General features: G+C 39.5%; 1 protein-coding gene across 1 annotated transcript; it reads right to left on the bottom strand.

Annotated features, from left to right (window-relative positions):
* Positions 1 to 4,512: 4,512 nt before the first annotated feature.
* LOC108261167 (NACHT, LRR and PYD domains-containing protein 3-like) lies at positions 4,513 to 16,331 on the bottom strand. Its single transcript, XM_053685307.1, has 10 exons — positions 16,262 to 16,331; positions 15,981 to 16,102; positions 15,410 to 15,520; positions 14,945 to 14,999; positions 14,504 to 14,708; positions 12,442 to 14,215; positions 11,283 to 11,456; positions 7,242 to 7,415; positions 6,808 to 6,984; positions 4,513 to 6,676 (listed from the first exon to the last, which is right to left on the bottom strand). The coding sequence occupies exons 2-10, from the start codon at positions 16,031 to 16,033 to the stop codon at positions 6,640 to 6,642; spliced, it is 2,760 nt and encodes a 919-aa protein (XP_053541282.1). The 5' UTR covers positions 16,034 to 16,102; positions 16,262 to 16,331; the 3' UTR covers positions 4,513 to 6,639.
* Between the last annotated feature and the right edge of the window lie 4,178 nt (positions 16,332 to 20,509).

Below are 20,509 nucleotides of genomic sequence, written 5' to 3'. Positions count from 1 at the left end.
AGCAGAATCAGTTCCAACTTCGTCGTTAGACCATGATTCAAATTCACAACAGGTGGGGTGGGGGTCGGACAGCGAATCGTATCGATCATTTAATCCTTCAGAGCAAAATTTTGGGTTATCCGAATCGTCTACTGAATCTATTGTAAGAGAGGGTGGAGATGTCGGTGGTTATATGGTGATACCAAGACTCAGATTGAATAGTTTGGAGATACGGTGTTGTATAAATATGTGTGTAATAACTGCTCCAGACCTGGCTGCGTACACTATATTTCTGCATGATATCATGTCTGAAATAGTGTCGTTTTCCAGACTGCTGGCCGGTGATGGGGGTTAAATCAACGTTACCTTGAGAGGCCCTAGTCTACCCTCTGATGTTAACGCTGTCTTGTCACCTGACAACGATTACGATGTGTACGTGTTCGCAAACCAGATTGAAAACATTATGCAAATATGGCTGAACGATATGACCAAAATGTATATCATGATATACTTCTTAATTTCAGTTGATACGATATAACTCCGATATCGATATGAACAATATAAATCCTCAGAAAAACTGCCAAGGACGCCCACAACGGATGTCTGTACCTTCAAACTTCTGTAAAATGAATTTGCCAAGTCTATGAAACCTCCTCTTCTAAAATTATATAATAATTTAGAAATAAAAACGGCACAAATAAATTAATGTTCACCTTTTATTTGTATTTAACCGTCATACAAACAAGAAATGTGAAATCACCGTCAAATAAACATAAAACTCTCACCTTTGTCAATATTAATATCTTTAACTTTAAACAACATAGGCTGATTATTTTATTCTTATAGATTGAAATAAAAGTGCTTCAGCCAGGATAAAAAATATGAAAAATGCTCAGAGTTGCTGAAGAAAACAGAAAAAGTGTGAGCAATAACAAGAACACATGTCGCTGGGGCAGGGACATTGTTTGGCGTTGATGACACCCTATGACAGGCTCTAGAGGTTTCTGGCAAGAAATACAAGCTGGTCTACATTATCTGGCCTCAAAGATGCCCTTTTACATGTGACAATGTTGCCACCTGTACTAAAAACCCTCTCAGAGGGGTAGCTTGTGGCTTGAATACACAAGTAATGTTTTGCCAGTTGTCCTACTCTGGGGAAGTTCTTATGAGGGACTTTCCACCAATCCAGAGGATTTGAGTCATTGTCAGCATCTGGAGACAGAAGGTAGTTGCTGAGCTCCCTCTCAACTGCCTGCTGTACACTCAAGTCTTCTGTGTTGGTACTGGTGGACCTGTTTGAAAAAAAGCTAGCCAACAACCGCTTTGTTTTCTTGGCTAGTGTCACTGCTGCAGAAGCATCCCCCATGGCTTCTTCTCTGGACTCCTCTTCCCTTACCACAACAGCTCTCTCTCCCTTCAGCATCTCCAACACAGCTTTCTCTTTGATGTATTCTCTCTTCTCCTCCTGAGTGTACTGAAGCTTGAATCTTGGGTCAACGAGGCATGCCATGTCAAGTAGATCATCCATGGCAGGGTCATCATACTTTTCATTCAGGTATCCCATCACTGTTGTCTTTATGGTCCTGGTGAGGTCTGTGTCATCCTCTGCTTCCTTCAAGATGGAGGTGTTGAAGAGATGCATCACTGGTTTTAGGAATGACACACAGACATAGGACTCACCGGACAAGGCATCCGTGAATTCGAGTAGCGGGCTTAGAGCTGCATCTATAGACTCTAAAACATCCACATCTTGCCAAGTAGGAACCAGCGACCTGGTCTTCTTGTCTTTTGAGAGGACCTCTGTGATGGCCCTTTTCTGCTCCAGAACCCGCTTCACCATTTGATGACGGGAGCCCCATCTTGTTGGGGTTTCACTGATGAGCTTGTGCTGTGGCAAGTGATACTCCTCCTGAGCAGCTGCAAGGTCCTGTTTCTTCTTCCAGGAGTAGGAGAAGGCAACCACCACCTTTTTACAGACCCCAACTGCTCTGTCCACTCGCTTGTCTTGGTGAACTTTCTCTGTAGACAGAGAGAGAAAAAAAATATTGCAATATATAGTTCTCATTTGTATTTTAACTACAAAATTTGATTTATTTATGTTATTAACTCAAAATCACAATTCTTCTGCTTACGTACATTTTGTTGTTTTTATTTCACACCTGATTTGGCAAAGTAAACATCTGTTTCCATGCCAGTAAAACATCTTTGAATTTAATTGATAGAACTGCTGTATGTATAAATCCATACAAAGTATTTGTGCCTATGTATCCTGCTATCTATGGTGATGCAGACCTGGTGGTCCTCGCTGAGCCCCCAGGAGGCAAGCGCGTCCGTAAGTCCGGCTGCAATTGCTCCGCCCGTGTGATCCTCGGGAGGCATAAGCTGACAAGCTTCCAATCTTGGTCAATAAAGTGGACTGTCAGGCTCAAGTATGGTTCCGAGGTTCGGCTTGACCACAGGTCAGCTGTGGTCGCAAAATGTGACACTGACTGCAGTTGCTCCTCCACCCTTTCCCTAACTTCTCTGGAAAGTGTAGGTATAGCTGTGCGGGAAAAATATTTCCGGCCAGGGAGCTCGTATCTGGGGTCGATGACTGACATCATTTTCCTGAAGCCCACATTTTCTACCGTACTAAACGGCATCATGTCCTTAGCCAAAATGTTGGTGACAGCCTTAGTAATGTCTTTATAACGTTTAGACGGCTTGTCATAAGGCATGAATACAGTGATCCGGGTTTGCTGCATCGGTTTCTCTTTTGACACAGCTGGTGATGGGGATGGGGGTGGCGGTGATATTTCAGAGACAGGTTGGCTTAAACCTTTATGCTGCCACATCTTCTGACTCTCAGAATATTCTATCGGGTGGAACTGCTTCAGATGGGGGAACAGATTTGATGTGTTCCCGCTGCTAGTCGGCACCACTCTCCGGCACATTTTGCAGCGCACTGAAACCTGAAGGGTATCAGAGCTTAGATAGCCAAACCAATTCCATACCACTGAATTAGTCTTTCCTCTATTATCAACTATTTCGTCTGCTTTCTCTTCACTTGTGGAAGCTCGCTCAGTCGCATTTGTATTGTGATCGGGGGTACTCATTTTGTAGCTAAAACATGCCGCGTTGGAGCTTAGCCTAACACTGCCGAGCACTGGCTGCATGCCTGTGGTGTACGTCATCACGCACGTAGCTAATTGTGTTCTGCTCTTTCTGCTCAGCTTGAATACAACGAACTGACGCCTGTATCATGAACGTCAGTCAGTGACTAATGTTTTAATGTATGTCGAAATATCGGAAATGTGTTTAAAAACCATATCACCGTAATAGAAAAAAATTATATCGCGATATATATTGATATTGAACTATTGTCCAGGCCTATATGCAAAGCAATTCTAACATGCGGGCTGATGACTGTCTGGATCGAAATGTGTCTATAGCTCGTGGTAAACACGGTGGTGCTTATCAAAAGATACGTGATCTAGCCCATAACGAAGTAATTGCCAGAAAAAGAATAAATCTGTTTTGCCCCAACAATATATCTAAGAATCTATGTTTTGCAATCTGTCTGGCCCATTGTATACATCCACGTTGTGTACTGATCTAGAAGCGATAGCCGAGTCTCTGCCGAACACTGCGGGGTATTCAGTACAGCAAACGATAGGGTTTAATTTACGTTGTTTAGTTTAATTTGTCATTTATTTATTGAGGAAAATTATCCAATATTACATATCTGTGAGTGGCAAAAGTATGTGAACCTCTAGGATTAGCAGTTTAATTTGAAGGTGAAATTAGAGTCAGGTGTTTTTAATAAATGTGATGACAGGTGACTGAGCACCCGATTGTATTTAAAGAACAGGGATCTATCACAGTCTTATCTTAACACATGCTTGTGGAAGTGTATCATTGGATGAACAAAAATTCCTCCAAACTGATGTACAGGACTGATCAACAGTTAACAGAAACATTTAGTTGCAGTTATTGCTGCGCAAGAGTCACACCAGATACTAAAAACAAAGTTTCACATGCTTTTGCTTCTCACAGATATGTAATATTGGATCATTTTGCTCAATAAATTGCCAAGTATTATATTTTTGTCTCGTTTGTTTAATTTGGCTCTCTTTATCTACTTTAAGGACTTGGGTGAAAATCTACATGGTTCACACACTGTCAAGCACCACTGTAAAGTCAGAGGCTGTAGATGAGCTCTTTCTCCTTAAATGTTCTTACTTAGTTGCCCCATGACAACATCTGGTGATGCACATACAGATGTCATTATAGTTATATCCAGCACTGTTAAAGTGTCTTGCCACTGTCAAGAAAAAATTCTTCATTCTGATGTTATGTATGTGCATGGCAAACCACTGGCCAGTCATCTCTTGGTGTCTCCAGTGTATACCTCATTACTTCTTTTACAGGAAACATGATTTCCTGTAAAAACAAACAAACAAACAAACAAACAAACCCTCTGCTGATGCATAAGGAGTTATGGGTAATACATTTTTTCTAATTTTCAAATTTTTTTTTTTATACATTTACATGTGAACCATCTAGAACGGTTGCTTGCAAGAGTGTCACAGATATTAGGCTAATCATTTAATTCACTTCTGACAAACATGATGTCAGGTAATGAGAGCTGAGACTGATGCAAATGCAGGTAAGGCTTTAATAAAAGCTTGCAACAAATCCAAAATGCAAGGCAGCGGGAAAAACATGAAACAGGCACAGGTCAAGCGATCAATAAACAAAGTCAATGTCAGAACTAGTAGAAAACAGGCAGCAAATACAACTGTTTGGTAACGTCAAAGACAGGATGGAATTGAGCATATACTTCGCAAAGAGCAGGCGGTAGAAAGTCTCTACATACAGGTGTGTGTGTGTGTGTGTGTGTGTGTGTGTGTGTGTGTGTGTGTGTGTACGTGTAATTGGGATCAGATGTGCCCAGAGGCGAACCTAGATCATGTGGGGCCCTTCTGACAGATTTATGTTGTTATGTCTTCATGTTACCTGGAGATATTGTTGTGACCTTTTACTTCCGTGGAGGAATCGCAGTAGATGCCTATTACAAAGACTTAGTTTCTTTACTGAAAATAATTGTAAAGAATAAAGAAGGGGCTACACTACAATTGCTGAGCGTGGTCTCAAAACTGTGTCCCTTCCCCCCCTAACAGCCCCCACTTCGACTCCTGTCTACTGCCTGAATAAAATATGTAGGTATGATAGATGAAGCCAACGTCATTATGGGAAAACATAACATGTTACATAAACAAATAAATTTTATAATAAGGTGAAATAAATCTGAAATTGGACAAATAGTTTTGGGTTTGTTTTTCTTTAATTATCCTTAATTCATTCGTCATTATCTCCATCACTTACACCTGTCCTGTTTCCTCTTTTCCTCTCTCTCTCTCTCTCTCTCTCTCTCTGTGTAATAGCGTGTACATCATATCTGAGTACACAATAAGCTCTCTGTTCCTAGTTAAGTCAAGCAATGATCTAACTCTTCCTCCTTTCTGTATATACAGTGAGGGGAAAAAAGTATTTGATCCCCTGCTGATTTTGTACGTTTGCCCACTGACAAAGAAATGATCAGTCTATAATTTTAATGGTAGGTATATTTGAACAGTAAGATACAGAATAACAACAAGAAAATCCAGAAAAACGCATGTCAAAAATGTTATGAATTGATTTGCATTTTAATGAGGGAAATAAGTATTTGGCCCCTCTCAATCTGAAAGATTTCTGGCTCCCAGGTGTCTTTTATACAGGTAACGAGCTGAGATTAGGAGCACACTCTTAAAGGGAGTGCTCCTAATCTCAGTTTGTTACCTGTATAAAAGACACCTGTCCACAGAAGCAATCAATCAGTCAGATTCCAAACTCTCCACCATGGCCAAGACCAAAGAGCTCTCCAAGTATGTCAGGGACAAGATTGTAGACCTACACAAGTCTGGAATGGGCTTGGACCATTGCCAAGCAGCTTGGTGAGAAAGTGTGTGTGTGTTATATATATATATATATATATTCAACGTGGACTTGACCCTCAGAGTTCCTTACACCCGTTCTCGTATGGACTATGGCCACTTGTGAATAATCTCCAATTCTAGGTCCTTCTGGATCTACTCACTCCTGGGGCTGGAAGGAGCCAGTAAACCTGACCCATTGGTTTACCTGGCATATTATTGCCAAGTAAGAACAGGCTTAAGTTCTGAGCAATGGACAGTTTTAATGGGGCCATCTTCTCCATGTGGTCTGATCTTATACAGCGTTCCCACTTCATCAATGTAGGCCACAATCTCAAACACAGTGGAGGACCAGTCATCCAGAATCTTACGACAACCATGAAAATGATTCTTACAATACACTAAAGTGCCGGGGGTAGTATTGCTACCAAGTCAGGGCAATTGGTCCTACGGTGAATGACCACAGTCTCCGAGTGCCTTCGGGAACTGGTATAAATGGAGGTTAAGTACTTTTTTGTTACAGCAGATATTGCGTTATGTGTGTTGATTTCTCCTGTGTATGACCTTCTGCCTGTTCTTGACTTTGTATCTGCTCTGTCCCTTTACGTTTAATGATTCAGCTCCCAAACTGCTGGAAATGTGGGACGGGTTCTAACTCCACCAAAACTGCTTTATCCTGGAGAAGAGGTTTGAGGTGAGACTCCTGTCATACGCCAGTCCTGGTGAGTTTATGCTTCTTAATGCTGAAAGACAGAAGAGCATCAGTATAAAACACACAACATCAGCATGACCACCAACACACACACACACACACACACACTATTCAGTATAATACAGTAGAGTAGAGTAAAGAGACAGTAAGTCAGTAACTCACTATAATGTCTCCAGTTTACAGTGTGGATCCTTCAGTAGATCAGAGAGCAGCTTCACTCCTGATTCTCCTGGATTATTACCTTTCAGATTCAGTTCTCTCAGGTGTGATGAGGAGTTTGACCTCAGAGCTGAAGCCAGAGCAGCACAACCTTCATCTGTAATACTGCATTTAATCATCCTGCAAGAAAGAAAACCTTCTCATACTTAACACACTCAGTTTTAGCTCTGAAAACATCAACTGCACAAAATCTTTATATACAGAACATTTACTCTCCATCTCACACACACAACAATGACAATATATCACATCACTACAATTACAATCACCACAGATGGAAACTGGATGTAGCTGTGTTTATTAAAACTCTGCTCTGTGTGTGTGTCTGTGCGTGTGTCTGTGCGTGTACGTCTGTGTGTGTACGTCTGTGTGTGTACCTCAGTGTCTCCAGTGTACAGTGTGGATTCTCCAGTCCAGCAGAGAGCAGCTTCACTCCTGAATCCTGCAGGTTATTGTCACTCAGGTCCAGTTCTCTCAGTCTGGAGGATTTTGAGCTGAGAACTGAGGACAGAACTCTACAGCTTTCCTCTGTCAGATTACACTCCCACAGACTGGAAGAGAAATGATGAAGTGTTAGATTTATTTATCTGATTGTGAAATGAGGTGTTACCATCAGGTGGGAAATAAAGTGTTTACCTGAATACAAGGTTCTAATGTCAGGATAAAAATATAAAAAGAACAGCCTGTGTATAAACAATAAACTAGTATTGGCATGTTATTAAAGTAAATGTGTGTGTAATGTACACTGATCTACACGCTGTAGAAATAAATGTACTTTGTTCTGATGTGAGAAGTGATGTAGATATTTCAGCATTAACACAAAGCTGAGTTTCACAGAGACACTTAAACTATTGGAGTTCATTGTTCTTTGGAGCTTAATCTAACACACACACACTTACACACACACACAGAGAAAAACAAAGCTCAACAGCAGAAACAATGCTAATCCACACCATATAAAATACACACTTGAATGTTTTACTCATATAAAACACTGGGCCTCATTTATCACACTGGATACGAATTAATTTCTTCATAAACAGTGTATAGGAGCATTTACACAAGAACTCTTTAATGTGCAAATTAAAATGTAATGTTATGCAACATTTACAGGATGTTGAGAGAAAAGGTTGATGAGGTGTTGGATCAGAGTTAAATGGGCGTGGCCACTCAGCACAAGAGCTAGCTCTTTATGTATGTGCATAGCTGCTTTATCTGCTCTTTATTCTGACCCTCAACCCAGTGTTTCTCCACCAACACCTCACTGTCCTCCACTTTCACATTCATCAGGCACTTACGGAGGAATTCTGGACTGAGCTGGAGCTTGTGGAAATAGCATCAACACTGGACCAGTGCGCTCATTCTTCTTCCTGTATTCATCTCTCTGTAATAAAACTATTTCATCTGAGAGGACGAGTCTACTGGTGTTTGTCTAAATTTCCACGACAGTAAACCGAGAAAGCAAGTGGCAGATGTGGTAAGAGTGACACAGCGCGCATTCCGATTGGTCTCTCTTTGTGCTAACTAATCTATCACTTTTCTCGTTAGGCGGGCTTTACAGTCGACCTCTCTCTCTCTCCGTGAGGTGGGAGGTAGCCGGTGAAGTCACCTCCTTCAAATGAGTTTTGGCATGGTTACACTGACATCTGGGGAACCAACTGTTGTCAAAGCCAAGAAACCTGGAACTGTGGAGAGCCTGCAGTCAAAAAGGGAAAGCGACAGAGCCCGTGCTAAAACGAGAATAAATATGGGCGTGGCTTTTGAGAGGTGGCGAAAACTCAGAGATCTTGAAGGGATTGAAGACAGAGATGCTTTTTTCCTGTTAAACAGGTCAGACATTTCAGTAGCTCAATAGGTAGCTAGCTAACTTGATTCAGCTGTTTGTTTGTTTTGCTATGGTCAGTGTGGTAAACTGCACTTATTTTCTGCTAGCTATGAGAGAGAGCAACTCTCCTCTTCTTCAAGAAAACCGTATCCACCTCCAGCTCCGCTGTCGAGTATTGGAGCTAATATACAGCACACGAATACCTCAGTGTTGCCAAGTCTCACGAGACAAATAAGCAACTGCAGCTTCAAAAACAAGCCCAATATTATTATATCCTGTTACAGGTTCAATGTAAACAGACTCAATAAATGAGCCTACAACAACATATTAAACTGAAACCAGTCGCAGTTTAAAACTAGGACTGAAACTAACGATTATTTTCATAATCTATTTGTTGGCCGATTATTTATTTATTTACATATTGTTACTAATCGATTAATCGTATGGGGGCAAACTTTCAGTGCCATTTTTTCATTTATTTAAAATAAAATCCACAAACTGAGTATTACAAATAAAAACTTAAGACTAAAAGTTTACACAACTGTTTGTCCAAACATAAGACTGAAAAGAACCAAATACACACAGACACACACCAAAATATATATTATTCATTCAAATTAAATTAAGTTATTATTAATATTAAATATGAATAAAATAAAGTAACATATATAGAAATGACTGTTTAATATATATCCTATAATTCTTGTGGAGTGAGGGGGTCCTTGTGGATTGTTTGAAATATGCTAGGGGTCCAAAATGCACAACAGGCTGAGAACCACTGGTATAGTGTATGAATTTTAGAAAGGTAAAATCGTCTCAAATGGAAAACATTAGTTTTTTACTAACCTGAAAGTTTGCCCCCCATCCGATTAATTGGAAAAATATTCGGCCATCTAATGGATTATGAAGATAATTGTTAGTGGCAGCCCTAATATTTTATACATGTACATACATACACATATATACAGTATCTCACAAAAGTGAATACACCCCTCACATTTTTGTAAATATTTGATTATATCTTTTCATGTGACAACACTGAAGAAATGACACTTTGCTACAATGTAAAGTAGTGAGTGTACAGCTTGTGTAACAGTGTAAATTTGCTGTCCCCTCAAAATAACTCACCACACAGCCATTAATGTCTAACCGCTGGAAACAAAAGTGAGTTACATGTTATGAATGTACAAAAAGCACTGAATTCTACAGTCCTAGCAATCCCTGGTTAATTGGTTGAACCTGTCATTCCCCAGGGATTGGTACAAACACCAGGTTCAATTACATATTATTGTTGGTGTGACATTTAATTTGACTCTCTGAATTATCTTTTGTTTATTTTATCCATCACTGCGACACTTGAACTTGTCTACCACTCACAGGTTTTTGCAAATTATCATTTCATTTGTAAATAAATTTAAAATAAATCCATCAATGAACTCAGTCAGCTCAGCTAACGTGATATCTGTGAATGCACACGAATAAGCAAATTGATTAATTTTAAAAACATCTCATTTGAATATATTTTGATACACTGAACAAAAAATTATATAATATTATTAAAACATTTTTAAAACTTTCCTACCGACCTCCTGCAATTACACCACTGACCACTAGGGGTCCGCGGAAACACTGCACTCGACGGTAGAGTACATACTGCATAGTGTAAGTGTATAGTACGTCATTTGGGACACAACTTTAGTATTTACTCTCCGAACCGTGTTTTCGGAACAGAAGTAACATAATGAGTAAATGTACCGCGTGCAGACCAACTAATCGAAACGATTCATTGACAACGATTTCCATAATCGATTATTATCGATTTTATCGATTAGTTGTTGCAGCGCTATTTAAAACACAAAAACAATATATTTAATAAAATCATAAATGGCAACAAAGCTTATAGGGAGGAGAGGCACTATCCACTCATCTCTGATCATCTGCCAGCAGAATAATGACTGGAAAGATGGAAAAGGAGATTACATTAGAACCGTAACTACTATTTGTATAAATGAGTATGTGAAGGGAATTCTCAAATACCTCTCAAATATTCTCAAATGATGAATGTATTCACTTAATTACCTCTTTGAAGAAGCTGATCAAAATTATAGTGAGCTGCATATATTTGTCTTTTATATATTTATATATTTCTGCATATGTTTTTGCACGGTGGGATGTCAGCATAAAATTAAGATAAGAAATGAATCGATGTCTCCCGGCCACACCTGAAACGCACACACAGACAGCCGCCTCATCATGCGAGTACTGAACTGAGTTCTCTTTAGAGGCTTATTATGCTTGGATGGTGAAATAAATACACACACATCATGTCAAAACGCAGGCCTGGCCGAGTATTCATGCAAACACAGTCAGTGATGATTTAAGTGAACGTAAACAGTTGAGGAAAAATCTGAGGTGTGTCAATACAGTACATTAGGTCTGTGCATTAGGTCTTAAAGTGACCGCAGTCTAATAAACCTGCTGCTGTCTGTGTCATTAATATTCATCAAACAACAAAACACACAGAGAAAATCACTCACTTACATATTAACATTTGGTAATTATTATTATTATTACTGTTTTGGTGTGTGTGTACCTCAGTGTCTCCAGTGTACAGTGTGGATTCTCCAGTCCAGCAGAGAGCAGCTTCACTCCTGAATCCTGCACGTTATTGTTACTCAGGTTCAGTTCTCTCAGTCTGGAGGAGTTTGAGCTGAGAACTGAGGACAGAACTCTACAGCTTTCCTCTGTCAGATTACACCCCCAGAGCCTGGAAAAGAAATGATGAAATATCAGAACTCTGACCTCAAACACAGCCATAATCCAGCTAAAGTTTACCATGTAACAGAAATGTAAGTGTGTTTCTCTCTAACACAGAAATCAGGACACCACATCAGTATTATTATTATTATTATGAAAAAATGCTTTATTATAATAAAGCATTTGTTCAAACAAAAATCCCTTCTGTTTTCATTCATTTAAGGATCGTTGTAACTGATAATAATAATAATAATAAATTATTATCAGTTACAATGGTCTTTAAAGGACTGAAAACAGAAGGTTTTTTGTTTGAACAAATGCTTTATTATAATTGAAACTTGAAACCATTTTTTAATGAAAGTACATGTTAAAAGGTCTCCAACTAAAAAATAAATAAAATAAATAAGAAATCTCCCGTTTGAACAAAAAGGAGCAGGGCGTGCTGTGGCTTTGTTTGGAAATATTTCGTTGGTGAAACAGAACAGAAACAGACAATAAAATGTAAGACAGGTAATATTAACTTATTCTTTCTTTATCTTTAACTCTCACACACACACACACACTATGTCACATGTTGTATTCATATTGTTCCCATGGTGACAGTGTTGTTTTTCTTGTTCTCAATTGTGAAGTTCTGTTCAATGTGTCTTTCAAGTAAAAGGGGAAAAGAAAAAGTGCCTTTCACTGGTGTTTAGTTCACAAAATGATCAAAAAGCAGTCATGAATACATGCTGTTATTTTGTACAGATCATTTTCATCAGTTTTAGAGAAAAGGTAATAAATGGTGATATAAGGTTTTGTCCATATGGCCCAGATCTCAGTGCAGACGTAACGTGTTAGTGTAAAAAGTGAAACAATCTTCTGTAACAGTACTAGAGGTTTGTTTAAAGATGATTAGAGTAACTATTAACAAGCATTAATCCAAACAGTGCAGTTCAGTGTTACATTAAAATAACAAACCATGCAGTAATACATTTATAAATAAAAATACTCACTCAGCCTTTCTGGAGGCTTTGACCACTGGCAGCAGCTTCAGAAGACATTCCTCTGATGGGTCATATTTCATCAACTCAAACTCATCCAGCTCCTGATCTGAGTTCAGTAAGACAAACACCAGAGCTGACCACTGAGCAGGAGAGAGTCTGGTACCCCAGAGACAAAAGTTCTCTTCTCTGTTCAGGTAAGTCTGTACTTCCTGCACTAGAGAATGTTCATTCAGTTCATTCAGACAGTGGAACAGATTGATGGATTTCTCTGGAGATGGATTCTCCCTGATCTTCTTCTTGATGTACCTGACTGTTTCCTGTTTGCTGTGAGAGCTGCTTCCTGTCTGGGGCATTAAGCCTCGTAAGAGAGCCATATTGGACTCCAGTGAGAGACCCAGAAGGAAGCGGAGGAACAGGTCCAGGTGTCCATTCTCACTCTGTAAGGCCTTGTCCACTGCACTCCTGAGGAAATCAGACATGGTTGACTTGCTGAAGAAATGGAAACGGCCAGTGTGTTGCTCCACTAACACATTTGTCTTTCTAAAAATAAAGCAGAGAAATGTGTATAAAGCAGCCAGAAACTCCTGAACACTCAGATGTACAAAGCTGAACACCTTCCCCAGGTGAAGCCCAAACTCCTCTTTGAAGATTTGGGTACACACTCCTGAGTACACTGCCACTTCTCCAACATCAATGCCACAATCTCTCAGGTCTTCCTCATAAAAGATCAGGTTTCCTTTCTCCAGCTGTTGGAAAGCCAGTTTCCCCAGTGCCAGGATACTCTCTCTGCTCTGCTGAGGATCAGGGTCACATTTCTGATGGTACTTTTGGTCCTTGTGTTTGATCTGAAAGATCAGGAAGTGTGTGAACATTTGAGTCAGAGTCTTGGGGACCTCTCCACTCTCTGCTTCACCCAACATTCTCTCTAGAACAGTGGCTGAGATCCAGCAGAAGACTGGGATGTGGCACATGATGTAGAGGCTTCTTGAAGACTTCATGCGTGTGATGATATTATCGGCCAGACTCTGATCACTGATCCTCTTCCTGAAGTACTCCTCTTTCTGAGGATCACTGAAGCCTCGTACCTCTGTTACCTGGTCTACACACTCAGGAGGGATCTGATTGGCTGCTCCTGGTCGAGAGGTTATCCAGAGGAGAGCAGAGGGAAGCAGATTCCCCTTAATGAGGTTTGTCAGCAGCACATCCACCGAGTCTGACTCTGTCACATCACACAATCTCTCATTCTTCTGGAAATTTAGAGGAAGTCGACACTCATCCAGACCATCAAAGATCAACACCACAGTGTAGGAGTCTAGTAATTCTAGTTTTCTCATTTCTGGGAAAAAGTAGTAAAGAAGCTCCATCAGACTGATATTTCTCTGCTTCATCAGATTCAGCTCTCGAAAGGGAAGTGGAAACATGAAGGTGACGTCCTGATTTGCTTTTCCTTCAGCCCAGTCCAGAATGAACTTCTGCACAGAGACTGTTTTTCCAATTCCAGCAACTCCTTTAGTCAGCACTCTTCTGATGGACTTGTCTTTAAAGAGCTCGTTACATTTGATGGGTGTCTCCTGTGTTGCTGGTCTCCTGGACGCTGCCTCAATCTGTCTCACCTCATGTTCATTATTGACGTCTCCACTCCAACCCTCTGTGATGTAGAGATCTGTATAGATCTCATTCAGAAGTGCTGAGCTTCCATGCTCTGATATTCCTTCATTAATTCTTTTAAACTTCTCTCTCAGGCTGGATTTCAGCTCTGTCTGACACACAGGGGCCACAGACTCTAATAAACAAAGCAATAACATGTTTTAACGCAAAATCACTGAGCACAATATAAAATGTAAAGTTCTTTCAAATGCTGCTGTTCATTCCTGATTCATGGACTAAATATTATTGAAGGAACAGGACCACTTTACAGAGTAATCACAAACTGGACCACGAACAGAACAGAAAAGCACCAGATGTACATGATATTAAACTCAAACTTCAAATTAAAGGTGTTCATATCTAAAACTATTTTCTCTCTCTAAAGTGAACCTGATGGAATAAAGCCATGACTCAGAGCTCTTACTGTTGTGCAGTGTGTTAGCGAGATCTGTGTGGTTCATGTTCTTCAGGACGTGCAGTGTGATCTTCAGCGCTCCCTCTCTGACACTGTGCAGATCTTCCTCATCCTCCATCTCCCTCTCAGTGCATGCTGGGTAATCTGGACTCAGGAGCTTCCTAAACCTCTTCAGCTCATTCTTTATCAGAGAGATGACTTTGTGTTCCAGCTCCTGGTTAGAAACACACAGGAACACATCTAAATATTATAATGTTACACACTGAGAGATGCTTTTATTTTATGAAAAGAAGAAAGGTCTCTTTCTATTGCCACAGTTACAACTAAAATTCTGTTTGATTACCCATAATGCTGCTGCACATCGATAAACCTGTGAACTGTCATTATCTTAAATAAAAAACCTGCAACCTACTCACACACAAGTTACACACATTAAAAAGACACACACACCTTGAATATGGAGTCCAGCTGATTTCTGCTGATGTTTGATTTCTTCTTTTGTGGTCTGTGAACAAATTAAACACATGATGTAATATAGACTATTTGTATTCATAGCTGCACAACACACTAATACATACAGAGACAGATATTTAACACTATCCTCTTAACACAATACACTGATTTCAGGGTTTCCTCACTGACACTAACATGTTTATGAATAAAATAGTGATCTAGTCATTAATGTCCCAGGTGTAAATGTTGTTGTGTAGCACCACAGACCCTCCAGCTCAGGGACTGCAGGCTGAACTGAACTCCTAAAGCAGTTTTCCCTCCCTGACAGTCCGAGAGCTGCAGCACTGCACACTTTAGTGTTTTACTGCTTCAACACCTGATAAAGATCATGAAGGGCTTCATAATGAGACCAATGAGTTTGATCAGGTGGAACACTGTTGTAAAACACCTCACTGTACTGACCTCACATCAGGAGAACTGTCTCTGAAGTTATATGGATGTCCCATTGACCGGTCACTCTTCAAGGACACACAGCTGGGTTCTGGTGAGTCTGATCTCTTTCCCTCAATCATTCTGTAATTACAACAGAAATATCAGCAATAATTAATACTCTGCTGTCTCAGCACTGTTACACAATGTGTACCTCATTAAACACCAATAATTCCATCTTTTTAATTCAGCTACAGTCTGCACACTTATTCAAACAGGAGACACGCCTCATACCTCAGGAATTACACTGATGTCAGGAGTCCCAATCACAGATAACTGACTCAGCTGGGTCTTAAAGCCTGTAGAGTTCACTGACTCAAAGCTAAACTGCTCTTCTGCTCCACATTACACAATCCTTTTTACTCTTCTCTCAGTGAATGATTTCTCTAAACTGTTCTTAGATCAGATCAGTGATATATTCACTGCTATTAAACACCTTAAACCAAAGTTTAGTTCCTCTATAAACTAGTGAGTGTTTAGAGATACAGATCTGTTCCCATGAGACGGTGTGTATTTATTGCTGGTGAATGGAAAAGTAACTCACCTCTCATCTTTCTTTAAGTCCTGTTCTCCAGACACACTCATGCTGCAGGTCATGTCTCCTTCTCCAGATTACAGCAGATCGCACATTTAGTCCACTCCAACATCGGTGTGTTAAATCAAACCCTGTATCAGCAGAGAGTTCACTTACAGAAAATAGTCACTGTATCAAGTCATAAAACAACCTGTGTACATTCAAACTTCAGTACAAACCCACAACACTCTTCTGCATCTGGTGTACATTCAGTGTGTTTATATATTATAGCTTTAGATTTAGATACTCACTGTGTTTTTACTCCTGAAATGGTTTATTTTCCCATCGACAAAAAATGGAGCTGTCTAGTTTTACTTTTACTGACACTGTCAAACTGGTTTATCTGGTTTATTCTGCAGAGCAGGAAGGGCCTTGGTGTGTGTGTGTGTAATTGAACAATATTTAAAGGTGGATTTTATGTGATTCTGCAGTAAAACAGTAAAAATATAACAGTGCATTTTCACATGCTATGAAAGGTTTTATCTTCAAAGTGGGCATCTCCAATCTTTTAGTCTTGTAATTTACAGCATAGAAAATAATCCTGGAGGTGCAGCTGTTTCCAATATAACATGACCTGCTGGTGAAAGTGGGATAATTTAAACAGGAAACTTTGAATATTGAAATCTTATCCAAGTAAAAATTTGATCCCTCCCAATTTCTTAAATATTTCTCTGGGAATATGGAACCAGAAGTTGATGTTGTTGTTTAGGAAAGGTTTTAACCATTTAATTTTCAAGGTCCCATTTATACAGTTAAAATCGATGGCTTGTAGGCCTCCATCTTTAAATTCTTTGGTCATCTCTGCTCTTTTAATGTAATGAATTTTTCTGATCCAGATATAATCAAAATCAACCTGATTTATCTTTATTAATAGCTCTACTGTGAGTATGCAGGATAGATAAAATATTCTACCCAATAAGCTAATATCTCTTAATAACCATGAGCAATGTTTACTTTATTCATCTACTACTTTCCACACATTCATATTTTCACTTTCAATTGAATCTTTGGATATTTACATGCCTGAGTATTTATCTGTGATTTTATAGGGATGCTGTGAGCCTCTGTTTAGCATCTTTGCTGAACTGGCTTTAGCTCACACTTATTCAAATTTAGCTTTAGAACGGAGGCTTTTGAGAAAATATGAATTGTGTATAATATCTTGGGAACTTCCGTTAGCTGCTTCATGAAGATGGTTGTATCATCTGCTAACTGGCTGGTGATTACTGGTTGCCCAAGTACCTTTAGTGTAGCTATGTTTGAATTTGTAATAAAAATAGAAAGCATTTCTGTAAACATTACAAAGAGAAATTGAGAAATTTGGCAGCCCTGTTTAACCCCACATTTGATGATAAATCGGGGTGATGTCCCTTCTGCTAAGGAGATTGAACTATTTGAATTTTCATCAAGAGAATCTCACAACCCTGTGAACTCTTCATCTATACAGGGAATAAGATCTGTGATATGGTTAAAGGAGGAGTCAGTTTCATCCATAGAAAAGGCTGAGGAATATAATTTATTATAAAAAAGAGACTATTTTCTGGCCAATGAAAGCTGGATCTGTGATTACTTGGTTATGAATCAAAAGGCTTTAATTGGTGTTCTATCTGCCTTATTTTTTCTAATTGACAGAAATATGCTTCTTTCCACTTCCGCTATCCACTTTTCAATTCTCAAAAGCAATTTCAAACTGTATTTGCAGTTGTGTTACCTATTTGTGGATGCATAAATTGTGACAACTCAATTGAAAATACAAATTGTGTATTACCGTTTACACGACCGTACAGTGTCTACCAAATTTCACATGGAAACACAAAGTCCATTTGTAATTGCATTTCCCATGTCTTATGAGTTATGATCCTGCCATATTTAAATAGTAATAGCAATAGCAATTACCCCCGTTTGCTATTTCACTTCCTCTGGGTCGTCTAAGGAGCCTGCCAAAATTCTAATTCCCTTTGCATTTGCATTTCTGATGCCTTGCACAGAAACCTCCCAGATAGCATGGTGACATTGATTCAATGTTCAAATTCCATCAGAATCATCATTTTGGTTGAGGTTGAATATTCAGAGCTAAATAATATTGAATCAACGATGATAATTCATATGTCCGAGTCACAACCGAATGACTCCTTTGCTCGAAGGGTGCTGCTTCCTCAGTGACCCTCACCAGTGAAAGGCACTTTTTCTTTTCTCCTTTTATTTGAAAGTGACATTGAACAGAACTTCACAAATAATAAGAAGAAATACAGAACACTGTCACCATGGGAACAATATGAATACAACATGTGACATTGGCGATATAGAGGATATAGGAAAATATCTGGCAATAGACATGATTCATTATTCTATTTTCTGGTCCTATGATATGTATCACCATATGACACAGCCCTCTCTGCACTGAAGGACACACGTGAGAGAAAATAAGGACACTGTCACACCTAGCTTGTTTGGTTTGTACTGATCAAACTTCCTCTTTAGATTGGATCTGTAGGGTTACAGCCATATACTGGTGATGATCGCGGTATGAAAATTGACGGCTATAATACAGTGTACATTTATTCATCTACTGCATTGAAAAAAAGTAACTGGACGGAGAATCTCACCTGATCAACTTGCTCCACACACACACACACACACACACACACACACACACACACACACACACACACACACACACACACACACACACACAGACAGTGGGGTAAATGTTAGAGAGAGGTGAGGCTGATATCACCATCTGATGGTCTCCATCCTCCACTGATAAAGAAAGTAAAATCAGCAGTGTGGGATTAGTTTACATGAGAATGAAAGAGGATTGTCCTCGAGGACAAATATCCAGTTGGCAAAAACATAATAATAATCCCTCTGTGCAGATCAAGGGATATGTGCAGTTTATAATGTTAATCCCTAACAAAAAATGTGTGAGCATTGCCATTGCGCTGTGTACTTCGGCCACATGCGCTGAATATCCAATCACATCAGCCATTTATCCAATCACATCAGCCAAATCCAGAGGAAAAGAAAATTAGAAAAGAGCTCTCAAAAACATCTCATGTATTTCTCCTAGACAACAATGAGGTCTGTGTGAAACCAAAACGAGATTAAGGCTTATTTCTCCTGTTTCTCAATTTTTTCTCCTGGAGAAAAAGCATCAAAAAATCTCAAAGTAGCCTCCTTTTAAGTTTCGAAATAGATCTCATCAAGCTCTCAAATAATTCTCAGTATTTCTCTGTGTTGTTGTGTAGGGTAAACTTGGCCATTTTAATAAAGAGTTCATTTGTTTCAGCATTTGTGAAAGTGTCCTTGCATGGAGAAGTGTATATATAGTAACAGGAGAAGTGTTTGTGTTTTTGTGTGTGTGTGTGTGTGTGTGTGTGTCAATGCCTCATATATTACTCCATAGTAGCTCTAGTACTGCTCATTTTCTTTTCCTAAGATCAAGAAATGAGCCATCAATGAGACTGAGCAAGGTATCTCCCTCAAGTCTCAACTATGACTCCTGCTGCTAATTGCTTGTCTCACCTATTCCTCCTAGTGATTTTAGGAGCATCATATGAGAAAGAGGTCAGACGACATTGAAACTAAAATGAGGCTGAAATGAGAATCACAATTTTGTCTCCTGAGCTGTAGAAGAGTAACCACTGAGCAATAAAATTTTCCTCTGGGCAGCTCTGCTGTTGTTCCTGTTAAATTCAGAATGGGGATAATAGTGAGACAGACATTCGGATGAATGCACAGAGGAGGATTCAGGAGATGAGCTGGTTGGACTGTCTCAGTGTACTGATGACAGCATGAGAGATGATGAACAATGGTCAGAAGGGTCAGAGGTGTTAAAAGTAACCAACTTTTATACTGTGGACCAAATTAATACATTTCTGGATGAAACAAAGGGCAAAAGTGTTGAAGTGAGTGAGTTCTTTTCAGACTTGGATAAGTTCGTTGCATCTGTAATACAGGCGAGTAACATTAGCAGCTTTGAAGAGCTATCGCAGCAGAAACGGTATCGATTAAAGAAGCACATAACTGAAATTCGGCAGAGAAAAAAACTAGAAAGAGAGGCCAAAACGGGAAAAGCTAACTAAACACTGAGTAACATGCTGTCCTTCTTCCTGACTTGTTTCTCTCTAATTTCTCTTCTTATGGAAACCTTATGGGTGGGTTCCCTCAATGTTAATGGGATGAGGGTTAAGAGGAAGGCTCACACAATTTTAGAATGTTTCAGGGTAAAACATCTAGATGTGTTTTTTTTTGTAAGAAACCCACAGTGATGTTAAGAATGAGGTTGACTGGCGACGGTGGTGGGGGAGTGAGTGTGTTCTCAGTCATGGGACTAACCTGAGTGCAGGAGTTGCAATCCTTTTCCCCTCATCTTCTAAAGTAAAAATTCTGTCCAAAAAGGAAATTGAACCAGGGAGACTACTCGCAGTTAGAGCTGAGGCTAATGGGTTTTCTTTTGTTTTTGTCAATATCTATGCACCTAACACAGGGGATGATAG

Source organism: Ictalurus punctatus, chromosome 13 (genome assembly GCF_001660625.3).
Source record: "Ictalurus punctatus breed USDA103 chromosome 13, Coco_2.0, whole genome shotgun sequence".
In the NCBI taxonomy this organism is placed as follows: domain Eukaryota; kingdom Metazoa; phylum Chordata; class Actinopteri; order Siluriformes; family Ictaluridae; genus Ictalurus; species Ictalurus punctatus.
Note: the sequence above shows the minus strand (reverse complement) of the source record. Positions and strands in the feature narration are given on the sequence as shown.

Coding starts and splice junctions, on each gene's coding strand:
- LOC108261167 (XM_053685307.1), bottom strand. CDS start 16,033: ATGACCTGCAGCATGAGTGTGTCTGGAGAACAGGACTTAAAGAAAGAT. Junction 14,216..14,503: donor CGCTAACACACTGCACAACA/GTAAGAGCTCTG, acceptor TTTGTTTATTAG/AGTCTGTGGCCCCTGTGTGT. Junction 11,457..12,441: donor AAAGCCTCCAGAAAGGCTGA/GTGAGTATTTTT, acceptor TTTCTTTTCCAG/GCTCTGGGGGTGTAATCTGA.